Source organism: Thermobia domestica, chromosome 12, assembly GCF_964235325.1.
Source record: "Thermobia domestica chromosome 12, izTheDome1.hap1.1, whole genome shotgun sequence".
Lineage (NCBI taxonomy): Eukaryota > Metazoa > Arthropoda > Insecta > Zygentoma > Lepismatidae > Thermobia > Thermobia domestica.
The window spans coordinates 162,619,127-162,635,762 of NC_137465.1; the positions used below are offsets into that span (position 1 = coordinate 162,619,127).

A 16,636-nucleotide genomic window follows, 5' to 3' on the forward strand; every position below is an offset into this window, starting at 1 on the left:
TGCAAGTCACTCTGTTATATTCAACGCCATCTCTCGTTTGATTTATATATCATCTTTGGACAATATCATAGTTACGCAAAAAAAGGTAAGTGTTAATAAAAAATGTGGATATACTCGTATTTCATTAACCATACTATGTCTTGCTAGTGTAGTAATGTAAAGCTTGACGAGGGTATTTTTTTTAGGATCAGTTTTTCCTTAATAGATGGAGTGGTTAGCTATTGGATCAATATTTACGTTAAAAATAATTTTCTCGAAAACTGCACATGAGGATTTACACTCATTCACTTTGTTCAGCTGCGAAATCTATCAACTGATATGTACTGACATCAAGTTAAAAATAACCAAGATAAAATATTTATACATACCTGATTTGTAGATTTTTTTTTAGTTAAACGCGAATTTAATAGCATTTTGTAGATTCCATCTATTTCTCTTTCCAGACTTTTTTTTTATATTCTTCACTGCGTCAGCCTCTGGCTAAGTAGGCTGAAAGCCTAAGAGCAGCAACTGGCGTGTTTAGTGTGCAAAAAAAATTAAGCTCTTTTTTAATCATTTAAAACATATTTCATCTTTTAGATCTCTATCTGAAGCTCCCTTCGTTCATGCAACAATAATGTAAATAATTCTTATAATATGATTAAAAACTGTTAATTTTTTCTTGTACTTAAGCGTACCGTACAAACTTTATATCCCCTTTTCCTCATAATTCTGGCGATTGAACTTGATTTCCGTGTGCTCTGAACGTCACATACTTGGTTTCTCTTTCCCCTCTTTATATATTACAGAATAAATAAATTCTTTGCAGCAGAATTTTCTCATGTGAGCGTTTCTGCATTACATATTATAATATGCCTTTTCTTTTTCGAGTGAGCCTGCCATATAAACGTCTTGAAGAAAGGCACTTTGTAAAGCAGCGTCTAAGTACTGGATTCATTATCATCAACGACAATTTGGTCATTGTAACTTACAATAATTTTTTTTAAAAAAAGTAAAAAGGTTTGACGATAATGCACAATTTTCTTTACGTGTTAAAATAAAATGGACATTAACCACTCCCTCTTCAAATTCGGCGAGTAGAAGAAATATATTTCAAATTACATTACAACAGTGGCGTACACAAGGGAAATTTTGGGATTAACGCCCCCTTAGCAAATATTATGTGAAAATAAACATTTACCATAATAAGATATGCATACAAACACCTGAAAATATATGAACTTAGGAGGTTGAACCCCCAACTTTGAGAAAATTTTGCCTATGTTACTGTATTATAAAATCTTTTTTGGAGAAGGAGCGGTTCCGGAAGTATAGCCTAGAACGGAGGAGTGTCTTAATACGGCCCTGTTCACTATCTATTACCAATATAAGTTTGTCTCTCCCAAAACACTTTTTCCCATTTAAATGAAATCATAAGTGAAATCTTGGATTTAAGCTGGTAAATCAAAATACAAGAAGTTTAAAATATTTAAAAGTACAAACAGGATTTCCCTTACAAGTGGTGATATACGATTTTCTTTTTAATTCTAACCGAGTGTGGAGTATGATTTACTGCGTAATGATAATACCTTGTGAATAGTAAAATTTCTTGTATGTAGCACTGCTGGTGTTTGTCAAATTAATAATGCATAATCGTATTTATCCAGAGAAATACAACCAAATCAACTGTACCAGATGGCCAATTGCTCAACACCGGTCCAGTCATACGCTGCAATAAAAAGAAATACTTGTGCTTTGCACACGTGAGCAAGATGCTGCCACAGCAGGATGTAATTTAATAGCCAGCCACATACTTCACCCATTTCCAACGTACTTAATATGCCTTCAAACTATTATTGTAAATAGCAAATTTGTAGAAACGAAGGAGTAGTACTGTGCTTAGGTTTTTGCTACGTTGATTATTATTACTTGAAGCAATTTAATGGGATAATTATTGCTCGATTAAATCTCACGATTCTCACGTACAAATTTATAAGAAAGCAGAGAGCATAATAAGCGATAAAGATCTCGAATCTTAAGCTGAGGAACGTCTAGATGAAAATACAACAGTGGCGACTCTTAAGGGAAGTCACGTGAGTAAAAAAGTAACATTTTATCGCTTAAATCTAAGGAAACAAACCTTACCTAAGGTTCTAATTCTTGTATGTTCCTGTATGTTTTAATTCTTTTAATAGCTGCCACTGGATCGTTGGTTTCGGTTATTTTTAACTTGATGTCAGTATTTGTAAGTGCTGGCAAGTCCATGAGACCAACCACAAAGTCTCTGAGCACTCCCTACACCCTCCTCCGCAACCTACAAAATGCCTGAGACTCTCTGTCGTTATACACTAAACACATGAATAATAATTGAAGACAATGTTCAACAATTGGACCTGTTAACAAGTTAAATGCTATGAAGATCTCATGAATATACGATGTAGGATGCAGATATCACCATGGATTAGCTTATTCTCTACATTTTAATCTCTTCTTACACCCCCTTTGACCCTTAACATCACAGGCTGCTTTCTTTTGTTAATTTCTGTGCAATCAAGATCAGAGTCCCAGTTTGTAGAACAAAATTCCGGGATAGGATTGTTAGCACAATTCTCCATTTATTCCTACTATTTTGTCTGAGCAACAGGGAAAACAACCACATAATGCACAACATTATTGTATTATTGATAAAATGAATATACCTAGGTACACATACATAGTGTGTTCAATACGTTGGTGAACTACCTCGAAATAATACATCAAACAGAGCTAGAAAACTAATTACCACGTCAGTTTTCTAAATAATCCCTTACCGAGCCACACAGTAACTGGTCCTGTAGTAGAAACTCTGGAATGCCCTAGAAGTCATCCACTGGAATACTGTTTAGCACCTCTGTCATATTCACTTGAATCCATGCAACATCCTCAAAACGCCCCCCCCCCCCAAGTGAAGAGCAGATTTGAACTTAAGAATAAGCATGAAATTGAGTGGGGTCATAGCTGGCGAATATGAAGGTGTTCATGGACTGAAACCTTCTTTTGCCCAAACACTGACGCACAAGAAAACTGGTGTGAGCCTGCGCTTTGTCGCGTTTGACATATATCAAAATCAGGAAAAACAATTTACCGTCTCTGAAGCTTCAAATTTTGCCCCTGGTGAATATACGGCATAAGTAAGAAAAATATGGTTAGGTATACTACAAATATAAATCAATTTTGATATTTTCAATTCCCGCCGTACATTTTATGACTGCTTTACTATTCTCCAGTAGCTACGCTCGCCTATAGCATGTCTTCGATGCCCATGATTTCAGCTCTGTTGATCCGTTCATATCAGTCATATGGGCCACCACATGTAAGAAAACACAAAATTTCGAACTTCTATATGATACATAGCTGAGTTAGATACTACAGTTTTGGAATAATACTGAATTAATTTTGTCTATTTCATATAAATATTACTATACCATTTAAGTCAAACAGTTTGAAACATTGAAGGAAATCTTTCTAAACTCTTAATCTTCGACGCTTAACTCACATACAGATTCATGTATCGGTATCAGACAGTCTCAGTTCATTTAATCTCAATCATAGTGTTGTGAATGGGCAGTTACTGTTATTATTTTTTTAATATATAGTTTTGGTTCAGTCGTTGACCCAGTTCAATCATAGCAACTTTGTTCTACATACTTTCATACATCTTTAGACGGTACAAAATAACACTAAAAGTCCAATAATGCTGATTAGTTATCTTGTATGAGTTCGTGCATACTGACAAGTGTCTGTTACAAAGGAGCATGGATAAGGATTCTACTCTATCATTCTTATCAATAAACAATTGTCAAGTTCATGCGAAGACAAACTCGCAGCTGCCAAAGGAGAACAATTTTCACAAGAAACATATTTACAACAAATCTACTCTTTTCTCAATATCTCGAATTATCGCGATGTTTTTTTAATTGCAGCAACTCTCGTAATAAACACTGTCTTTGTCCTTAAGAAAAATCCCAGGATTTAATCTACAGAAACAAAAGTCTACCAATGAGGCATGTCATGTTATTCTTCATCTTTTGAAGTTTCTGTTTTACATTACGTATTTCTATTTATGTTTGATTTTCCAAAGACATCTTGCCAATAGACTTAGCACTCAACTTTCCATGCACCTCACGGTCATTTTCCCTGAAGATAATCATCCTAATTCCTGCAAATGTTTCTATTCTAACCATTGTCGATCTCATCTCTACATTCGACTTCGCAAAGTTATATATTATGAAGTACAAATTTTATGTATACCGCACATTACAACATTCTGGACGTTCAATGGTGTAATAAAACGGAAAGAATGACTGAAATATAAGATGATAATAATAATGTAATAAATGATTACAACATTAACAACAGATATACGTTGTTTTTATTAACCAAATTTTATTTATTTTTAAATAACAACTATTTTTTGAAATACAGTAACAAATTAATTAAATTACATGGTGGTGTAGTTCGATATTATCAAATCAGTCTATAAATAAGAAGTTTCTTTTTAAATGTACGTAACTAAAATCATTATTAATTAGGTGAAGAATACTTTTGATGCGGAATGTCTTTCTTGAGAAGGGCTACAAAACAACAAAGAGTTTCTTTTGTTATTACATAATTGTGTTAAACACATAGAACAAGGATTTGAAGTGTAGGCAAAGTTATAATTAATTTCTTAGTAAAAACTATGTATTTCGTGTATACTAGTTACACTAAACATTTTAAGATATAATTTGTTTGTATCGGCATAAAATATTACATTTTCTCAATACTGAGAATAATAATAGTTACAAATCTCACATCTAATACTTGTTTAAGATATAGGTGAATATATTACAAATGTAACAAAAGTTAAGGTTTTATTTATATTTTCTATGTTTAAACACACATCTTAACTCTTAAGACTATTCGTAAATAAGAAAGTATCTCCTCGATTTGGTTTGGTTAGAATCCTGCTGAAACAAGAATCCATCTAAAAACTCATATACTTTCAAATTTTCAGTATTCACAAAAAATATTTTTTCAGAATTTCTGATTTTTTTCTATTTGATTTAAATTTAGTAATAGAATTGAAAGTTTTTCTATTTTTTATAATTAATTTTAATAGCATATACAATAAATATTTATCGTTTGAAAATATTTAGTTCAAAGTGCGTTTAGAAGTTGAAAGACGATGATTAAGACACTTCTTAAATTTATCTCAATGTAGACATCGTAATAGATAAGTTAAAATAACTTCTATTATCAATGATTTTTAAGTATTAATTAAAACGTAAATACCGAAAAGAGCTCTATATTTTTATACAATAACGAAATTAAACCCACTGAAGTGAATAATATGTTATACGTACCCCGCTTTATTTTAGTGGTTATACCCTCTTTTATTTCTAGAGAATTAAAATAGTATTTGTTATCTAATTGTTTTGATCAGATTTCCAATCCTGAAATTTATTCCAATAAATAAAAAATCTTACATAACATTATTTGATGCAACTTCTAATTCAGTTTTTACTTACACACTGCTTGAGTAACGATCTTTGTTTAAACTAATAGAAGTTGATATGGTCTTACAATGTTCCTGATACTTGTAAATAATACCTCACATCGTTTATAAGTTTCATGAAATAGAAAGTTATGTAATTACCTTATTTACTTTTGTAGTTTCTTGTAGTAGAAACAAATTTTACATTATTGAGATTATTCACAATCATTCTTTCTGAAATGTGATTGCCTACACTCCAAAGCTAAGCAATATTAGACTACACAAAAATTTCTCAAACATATAGGTACTAAGTTCTTTTTGTCTACACTGAAACAGTACGTTCATACACACATACATTTCATATTCATGAATACTGACACAAAAAGAAAACTACATTTTTGTTACATAATTGATACAGTTCGACCACGAAGGGAAAATGAAAATAATTTTATGATATAAACAGTATATCTAACTTGATACCGAAAGTAGCAAAGTAGCAATAATATATTGTTTGTTAGTTGTGTATGCATATTTAATATGTAGACCTGTTATGACATTTACCAATAGTAAATTTTATTGAATAATTAATTAATAACATTTTACTAGAATTTTTCTGTAATATCATTAGATATTTCTCTTCTTGGTTGAACTGTAGTTCATTGATCAAATTAGCCATTATTGAAATGTTAAATGCAAGTAATGTTTTGTTCATACCATTTGTAAAGTTTTATTGTACCTGTTAATTCAACGATTGATCAATATTGACTTGACAACTCGTCGAAAGAAATTTTGATCATGAGAGAATTCTTACAGATCACATTATCATCACATTCAGATAGTATATTGGGATCAAATCTCTAGACACTCAGATAGAAAATATATCACAATGCATGCACCATATACAATGTCAACACAGTATACATATGCGTTTTAATGTATTCACAATATTGGCGTACGTACAGTTTAATCATATTATCTATTTGTAATATGATTGTAATACAAAACATAAATATTTGTTCTTGGCCTTTTATCTTAGCATGTTATGATTCCAATAAATATTACCTATAACTAGCAAAATAGCACAATAAGATTTTATAGTTACGAAAATATTATATAGTTTTTCTTTCTGAAAATGTTCTACTTAGTACACCTCACATTGATACATCAAACATGATAGTTAACTTCTAGCTTAAACAACGAACGGAAAATGGAAGCTATACGTTTTTGTTTCTAAAAAGACATTTTACATCTACTATCATGATGGCTCTTTTAGAGTTTATGAAATTTTTCTCCTTCATGATTATTAAATTAAATTTAGATATTCTGCTTTCATATAGTTATTTTTGAGCAATATTAGTGGAAAGATACATAGGTTATCATCAGAACACGGAGAGTTTATATTTTAAAAAGATAATCTGTTAACAATTGTTTCTTTATCATGGAGAAACAAATACTTGAGCACATATTTCCTACAGTACGTAACTATGTGATAAAAAAAATTCTCACATTTTCCCGTGCAAATGGAATTACAGAATACTAGTTAATATGGTCATCGTCCTTACAGAAATTCTGTTTCTATGAAAGTTCATGTCATTAGATAAGATAGTTGTAACATGCATTCGATTCATGTTCGTATCGTTTACAAAATGGGATGATTTAAACTATAATGTTATTGATTCATATGACAGTACCCATAGTGTCTTTGAGACATCATTGGAAGATGAGATAAATATTCCAGAACCTAATTTGTACGGGAATTACCTGGTCCAGTAACTTAACCTAAGACTAATTGAAAAGTGCCACACATATGCACTCTTATACATGTTCCGAGTTTTTCAAATTACGGTGAATCTTCAAAAGGGTGTACGTACAACAGAATAATGTTACACGACATAATAGCTAACTAATGCTCAAAAACATAATGACACATTCAACGACACAAAATACAATCCTGCTGTTTTAGCGGTACATAGCTGTTTTGATCGCGACTGTACTGTACATCATTGTTTATTTACGTTTGTTATGGGTCCATAAACAGATTAATATAAATAAACCAACTGTAAAATGTTTAAATTTTCCTACGGTTTTTTGTCAAGAATATTTTCATGTGAATCTACATTGGCAAAGATAAACTAATGAATGAAGGAATACAATACAACGCTACAAAAGTAACCAATAGAGCAAAATACTGGAAACTAGTTGCAAGGTAGCGTAACGATTCAGTGTTTTGGGAGAATAACATATTTATTGCTATTACATATTTATTGGTAGCAAAATGGTATTACAAATAATCAAACATCAAAAATATAGAAAGCAAATAGCACAACTATCGCCTGTCTCATGTCAACACTAAATCAATTTACAAAGATTTAACTGCCTCTACAAAATGCCGTAAGTATTACTGGATGTGCACTGTGTCCTTGAAATCCTTAGATCTAATGATTGGAAATTTGTCAGTGTTATTAATCTTACCTTATGTTGATCGTTCGTAAGTTTAAAAACTTCAATTTCAAAGGGGAGTTTATATGAAATTAATTATCTCATCCGCCTGTTCATATTTACTTCCAGGAAGTTGTGAGAAAACTATACATGAATTAGTTCACATATACCAATAGGACAGTTAAAAATTACGCACTCCTAAAAATAAAACACACTGTGTCTTCTACTTACTGCATTTGTTTCACACAACCACTTGACATACTCCAAATATTTTTATCCGGGAGATTTTCATATCATATTTCTGAAAATTCAACCTTGACATAAGGTACAGAGATGAGACGTTTTTACATTATCATATATTTATTTTGAACTGTCCCACGGTGTTAAACATTTGGAGATTTCGTTTTCATGTTTACGAACTATAAATCTTTTACTGATCTGCTGGAGGGATTTCGTTTATGTTCACAGGATACGAAATCAGCGGGACCTAACAGCGAAAAAGTTTGGATCTTTGGACATTTTGTTTAAGAATATATGAATCTGTCATTCAAGTATATCAATTTAATATTCATGACCAGAAAGGCAGGAGGTGTTAAATAATGATTGGGGTGGAAATAGCTTTGATTTATATGTAGCTTCGTAAATAAAGATTTATCACTGTGAAAACCATGTAAGAGATACTTACGGAATATTGAAGTGACTGATCGAAGCTTTTTGTTTTCATTTACCATTTCATTTGCCACTTATATTCATAAATTAAGGATTGTAAAACCAATGAAAGCCTATGTTTGCTAATATATATTGAACTTTTTAAATGAGACTTTCTGTAAACGGTTATGCGTTTCTTCGGTAAAGATTAACAAGAATCCGGAGAGTTTATTCCATCTTTAGGTAAAATCAATCATGGCCGAATAGTTAACTGAAAAACTTCCTAGTGGTTTCTACTTTTGTAGTTAGATTCGAGTTTACGAAAACTATCAACCTTATGTCGACATACACATTTTTCTCACGTCCACTGAAATTACTTAGAACTTGACAATTAATTGCTTAGTGAAGAATCTTCACGTATTTTAATGCAAATTTTAGTATAAGTAAATAAAGTTTTGACCCGTTAGTCCTCAAAGTAACACTTAATCAGAAATATATTTATTCATAAATCTTGTTTAGCAAACAACACATCTAATTATTCTTTTAAAATAATTGATATCTAAACATCGCTGGCTGAAGAGAAAGGTGTAACATTCTAGAGCTACCTAGGTTTGAGCAGAATGAAATCATACTCTCTCTATTGTATTTTTAAAAATATTTTAAAGTAGATTTAATTGCCTTCCAAAAATGTCGAGCTTTAGATGGTTATGCATGTAATTAGCCAGCGATAGGAATGTATCAGCAGATTGTAAGAGCCGTTGAATGAATATAGTCGGTAGTGTAGTAGATATGTATTTCCACCGGAATCTTTGATGTAGGTTCAAAGACATATCATACAACTAAACTTGTGCCTAATTAACAGTATCCTTGAGGAAAAAGTAAACCAAAACCAATCCATAAATCATCAATTAATATTTGTCTATAAATTTTCACATAAGGAGACAAGATAGCTCATGTTACCACCATCCAGAGAAAAATACATTGTGGCATGTATCCAATGGACTGGAGTCTCTCCAGAATTTTTTTTAAATATGATAGTTTTCACTAAAAGTATGATAGTTTTCACTATTATTTCATAATAACGAATTGATTGTTTCAGACAAGTTTAGCTCAAACAGGTTCGAATGCCAAACTTACTTTATTTGTTCTTCGATGACGACTTTTGTAGTACATTGAAATACTATTACATTTACTGTGATAAAATACTATTACATTTAGAGAACTAATACATTTACTGTGATTATAATCATAGTTAATTAAAAGATTGAATCTTACCAGATGTACCAGAGAAATTATTACAGTAATAAAATGACTCTCTATATTCTGACAATAACCTTCTTGACTTAGTTGAAGCAATCCATATAGCTTTGGTTATCTTATACTTTTTAAATATATATTTTTACTATTTAATACAACTTCATTCACACTTACGTATATATTATATAATCTCAAAAAAACAGTGTATCGTAACAAATACAACTAATACTTGATATTCTAGTCTTTACATTCTTTCATAATTACAGTCGAAAAATATCATTCACGAAATTGTTCTCAAACTTTATCACTTACTCTATACAATACATTTACTCATCATGAGATTTTCTAACTTGCAAGAAGATCGTAACAAATATGGAGATTGGAAGTATTGAATTATATGGGCAATCGTGAATAATGGTGAAGGTATAACGGATTTACTCTTTTATCAATCACATTTTTCTGTAAATTAATTAGCAGACACCAGATATGATTCACTCTACTAGTGATAATAAGCTACAATTTTCCATAAGCACGTACTGTACTTGTTGTGTATTTAACAATAAGTTTTCTAAGAATGTGGCGAGTTTGACAAAATTTGTGGGTCATGAAGAAGGGGAGTAATGTTTTTCCCGCCCCCAACTTACACACTTTTTTACCTTAGAAAGTATGTTTGACGATAATTTCGTGTACACTCAGTAATTTTCGTTAAACACGGTGAGTGGTTTATTTGAGGTTTTAGAAATAGACATTTCAAAAGAGTTATCATCAGTCTAGGAAACCAGATTGAATTTTCACGTACTAAATTTTAAACAAATCAATTGATCTTGCCTTATAGTGCGCAGCAGCATAAGTGATATGTTAATTTGATAAAGCACAAGGACTTACGAGATGCAAATATTACTTTTCTTTCCTTTCTTGATATGCCATGCTAAATATAAATCTGCCTAATTAAAGCGTAATGTTGAGATATACCAAAATTTTGATGGGGACAACATTTCATCTTGCATTTTCACATCACTATATCTGACTAAATAACACTCTCTTTTAATTGTTTCTTCGGTACATAAACTATTAATTCATTCCTATATTTAAATCCGAAACTCTTGATGATGTTATGAGAAAGAAGACAATAAATCAACCCCATTCGTACAACAGGGACAATTTATAAAAAGTCATGTCTCGTACATTTGATTAACTCTTGTTCTGTGTTATTGATAATAACGTGATATATATATTGTTTAATTCTATTGGTACATACAAAATTTTAAAGTCGAAAAAAATATTTGACCTGTCCATGCTCTTCAGGTTTCCTGTAGCGAAGTTAATGATATAAATTACTATTAGGTATTTTAAATTTTAACTAATTATTCCTAGAGAGATTTCAAACTGAAATTGCAACTGTACTTCACCTAGGTAAATAAATTATTACTTTGAGAAGTACTACGATATAATGTATTTTGTGTAAATATCATTAAGAAACATAAAGTTATGAAAGTCACTTTAAACAATGAACAGAAGGATAGAAAGAAGAAGTAGAATAGAGGCCCAGGTTGTATTCCCGGTGGCAAATCATGTGGTTCGGATCCTGCGTTAAACTGTAGATTAACGTCGCATATAGCCTTGAAGTTGACATATGAACATTAAACCCCAAAACAATCAATCTAATGTAAGCCTGAACTTTCTTGAACAAAATTTAGTTAGTGGGAAGGTGAAGTGTGATGCTACATTCTCTTAATGAAACAAAGTTAAACCTATTTTATTAGAATTTCCAACACATTTCTTTTTTCTTTTTTGTATATACTATATTTAGATTTTTCACCAATGTTACTAATATCAAACACTACACTATGACTTGGGAGAGCCGGGTTCGATTCCCGGCGGGAGCTCATGTGGTTCGGATTCCACGTTAATCAGTAGGTCCACGTCTCATATAGCCTCGCTGCTGAACGGGACGTTAAACTCAACTCAACTCAACAACTACACTATGACTCTGAATTAATTTCAATCAGATTGCAATAAGAAGTGAATGTATTTATTTGAACAAAAACTGCTGCACAAGGTTAGTGAGCCTTATAAGCACAGACTAAAGTAAGTTTCACAAATTGTTGTCTTAGTTTAGAATACGAGCTTATGATTAGCCTATGTTTTTTCTCTAGTTTGTTGAAATGGTTTCAACTATTTCCAACAAAGGAAGTTTCAGTAATTTTGTTAATTCTCTTTAATTACATCAATAAACTTCCTAAACGTTCAGGGAATAATAAGATACATATTTTGTGTTCCAGAGGTTTTGAAGAATCTAATCCTTTAACGAGAAAAGCTACAAATTCCACGGCCCCAGATTTTCTAAAGCATGCAACCTTTCAACGAATGGAAAGTTACAAGTCCCGCGACGCAAAGATACAAATCCTATGAACCCAGAGTTTCTAAAGAATTAAATTATTTAACGAATGCAAAGCTATAAATTCCAGGGCCGATATTCTAAAGAATCCAATCCTTTAACAAATGGAACGCTACAAATTCCACGACCCAAATTTTCTAAACTAATCCAATCCTTTCAGGAATGGAAGACTACAAATTCCATGGCCACAGATTTTCTAAACATTGCAGCCCTTCAAAGAATGAAAAGCTAGAAATTTCGCGATGTAGAGCTAGAATTCGCGTGGACCCAGATTTTTTAAAGAATCCATCTTTCAGCTGATACAAATTCAGAAATTCAATTATACACTCAGTTCTTACTTAATTCATACGAAACTTTAAATGGAGTGTGTTTAAATTCATTCATTACGTAAATAACTATCCACAGATAACAGCACCTTTACTGGAATAAAACGGGAATAGTAATTCTGGCTTATTTACATCTACGACCGACAATAGGGACACCATGCAATGCAGGTATAAAGCTTTCGCTTCTACTGGAATCGACTGTGACTTTCTCGCTTCTTTGCCAATTAGCACTATATAGATGGTGTCAGTGATGTGTTCACGGAGGGTTACAATGGGTTCAATTTCTCAGGAATATTACTACTACTACTACTACTATTATACTACCATCAATAATGATGATCTAAACTTGTTTATAATGTACATGTGAAAACAAGCCAACAAACAATATAACATCTCAAAATCTTTAATTATTATGTTAGTCGTATTTCTATACATCTGGTGTAAATTTAAATTATGAGCTTGCTATATTTCTGAATGTGGCTATATAAACACAATGGCACATTTAAATAATAATTCTTAGTACACATATCAATTGCCTTGACCTATCCTGAATCTCGCTAAATTATAATAAGGCTTGTAAAAAGTTCTTGATACATAAATATCATTTATGATGATTATAGAATATGTCCTGTAAATGTTTTTTCCTATTGATATTCCATATATATTTGAAAGTTGCTGTAAATATATGAGTAGATATTAATTACAAAGATGAGAAGTGTATTATTATTATTATTATTATTATTATTTTGAGTGTGTGTGTGTAAATTCCAAATGTGGTTGTAGATCTGACATAGAAGCTATAAATTTTACATGTGTCAATTTGATCTTTGGAAAACAAATTATACATTGATGATGAATCGAAAACAAATAACTTGACCATCTAAATGAATCACATTGATAATGGGGTTAAGGAAACTACACTTTGCAACAAAACCAGGCAAAAAAAAAAAAAAACCTAAGTAATGGCAAAAACTTAAATTTTAGCTTTTAATAAGTCATAAATGGACTCCTTTTGTCAAGTTTCATTAATTTCAAAAATGAATTCACTTGATTTTTTTCTGGGTATGACTTCGGACATAATACATATAAGGAATTTAGAGATGTATACTATATATCTATATATATATATAGATATAGATATATAGATATATATATAGATAGATAGATAGATATAGATATGTAAGTAGGCAAAAGTGCATAGTTTCAGACCTAGATTCGTCCAAATGTATAGAAAAGCTGCATTTAAACACACGTTATTTAGAGAAGACGAGAAACTGTGAATTGGCAGTTCGTATCAACGTAAAGCTGAGTCCAAGGTAGGCAGAAGATAAGCCTTGACAGGAGTCAATATACGAGGGGCATATTGAAAGTCGTGAGCAACATGTTTTCACAACCAGTGAAACCAAATATATCATCTCAATCTACACAGTTGTTTGACGTTGTTTGTTACTAGCATGTGACCACAGGCAGGGTGGCGGGCGGGCAGCAATGTTTCGTTTCTACAGCGTGCTGTGATTGAATTCCTTGTTAAAGATGAATAATCTGCTTCTTAAGTTCACCGCAGACTGCACCGTGCCTATGGAGATGTGTGCATAGGTGCCAGCAGTGTTAGAAGGTGAGTGAAACATTTTAAGGATGAAAACATGAGTATCGAAGATGAGCCTCGCAGCGGCCACCCTCGAACTGCCTCCACGGAGCGCAACAAGGTAAGGGTTGATGAGCTGATTAGGGTAGATAGGCGTTTGACTGTGAATGAAATCGCTGCAAAACTTGGTGTTGGACATAGTGCGGTGAAGAAATGATTCACAGCTTAGGTTATCGGAAGGTTTGTGCCCGTTGATTCCCACGTTTATTAACCGAGTACCACAAACGTCAGAGACTAACCACTGCCCAAAGCCTTCTTCAGAGATTTCGATATGAAGGTGATGATTTTTAGACGAGTATTGTGACTGGAGATGAATGCTGGTTCCATCATTATGAACCTGAAACAGAACGACATAGTATGAAATGGCATCACTTGAACTTGAAGAAAGCGAAGACAGTGCAATCAATAGAGAAAGTTATGGGGAGCGTCTTCTGGGATGCATAGGACTGCAATCTGTTTTACTTTCTTGAGCTTGAACAAACCTAAATTCTGCCCGCTACATCCAGACACTTTTAAAGCTCCGTCGTGCCTTGCGTGATAAACGTCCTGGAAAAGGATAATCCTTCAACAGGATAATACGCGTTCTCATACTGTACGTGCCACTATAGAGCAGATCAGGAGATTTGGGTTGGAAACACTTTCATATTCTCCCTTCAGCCCCGATATGGCACCTTTCGACTACCATCTTTTCGGTTTTGTGAAAGAACAGATGCAAAGCCATCGCTACGAGATATTGGAGGATATTCGGCAAGCTGTGCGTCAATGTCTACGGGCATCTGGAACCGAATTCTACCGAAAATTTATTTTCAGACTTGGAGAATGATGGGGAAAATGTGTGCAAGAAAACGGAGACTATGTGGAAATGTGAAAGAAAGGTTTGTAGATTGAAATGATATATTTGGTTTCACTTACAAATAAAGATTACTGTTGTGAAAAAAATGTTGCTCACGACTTTCAGTATGACCCTCGTACAATACGTTTGCGGGAAGTCGAAAGTATTAATCTGACGGTTCCTCGATTCCGGTCTAATGCGTGCTGTAATGTGTTGTTTCATGGTAGATTTCACATGGAATATTTTTTAAACTTATGAATAAGCATGAAACATCACGTGTTATTCTCAATCCGAGGAACCGCGAAGCTGACAGTCTGTGACAGTTCCGATTTCCCACCGATGCAAACCGTGTTCACTGCTGTCAAAGTTTACCTTTTGCTTACTTTGGACTCGCCTTGAAGTAGGAGCATATTCGAAAATTCTGTTTGGAGCACATTTGGAAATTAGACGCTCTTGCACACACGTTGAACATTGTTGAACCATGCGTTTTTGGTTGAGTTGAGTTGATTTTAGTTTATCGTCCAGTTCAGCAGCGAGGATATATGAGACGTGGAGGCTGATTAACGTGGAATCCGAACCACATGAGTTCCCGCCAGGACATGCGTTTTTGGATTGTGTACGTAAGACTTCATCGCTTCTCTATAGTTTTTCGTATTCGGAATAATGCGAGTTCTAATGTAGCCTTTCCATGCTTTTGGACGACTATAGCTCGGAGACTATGCACTTTTGCTCATAGGTTCATGTGAATATTTTTTTTTATTTTTATGTGAGGATTCACCTGTTAAAGTTTGTCGGTATATTCATTAACACCCTGTATATAAAGAATAATACAGTGCCTGTGTTTAGGATACAAAAGAATATAAATTTAATGTAAGAAATATGAAAAAGATAACTAAGAAATCTGAAAAAATAGAATTTAGAGGTATCTTGTGACGGAAACATAAAATAAAGTAGTTTTCTTTCCAATGGACGATGAATCGATTGCAAATTGAAATATGGTAGAAAAAGAGATAAACCGTATCTTTATTATTATTAAAGAAATTTTAATTTTATTAATCAATACAATAATTATTAAAAATTGTTTATTTTCAGAAATAAAATTAAATATCTTACAAGTATTTCAGTAGAGGAATTCAGTGACATTTAAAAATTGGGTAAGTTAATTCAATTTATAAAGCATAGTCCAATTTTTCGTCTTATTTTAGTGTAGATGGTCCTAGGTTTGCTTCCCGCTAATCGAACCCTAAGAGGTAAGAGGGAAAATATTTGTTGTTAATCCAGCCCTAAGAGGTAATTGTGTGTCTACTGAAACTACAGCGAACTGTTGTGTAGAACTAGAAATACACAAATATCAGTGATGTGGGCAACTATAACTACTGAACAAAATGAAGTGACATGCATTATTTCTGCTCTATAGCACAATTTCCATAAGCATTCTATTGTTACGTATAAAGGCATCATGCAATTGACAAGCTACCTGAAAGGCGAACAGTAGCAAAGTAGCGTTATTAGAGCGAGTATCTATAATTCGACTGTACACACTTATGTACGTACCGGTGTGCTTATATGTGACTATTACATGATAATTTTCGAAACG

At 32.5% G+C, this 16,636-nt stretch overlaps 1 protein-coding gene across 1 annotated transcript in view; it reads right to left on the reverse strand.

Moving 5' to 3' along the window:
* Positions 1-16,636, reverse strand: part of LOC145666167 (uncharacterized) — a 172,674-nt gene that overhangs the window by 38,895 nt on the left and 117,143 nt on the right. Inside the window, exon 4 of the mRNA XM_081733246.1 lies at positions 14,447-14,544. Within this exon, the coding sequence (XP_081589372.1) occupies positions 14,447-14,544 (98 nt within the window). The remainder of the gene's footprint in view (positions 1-14,446; positions 14,545-16,636) is intronic.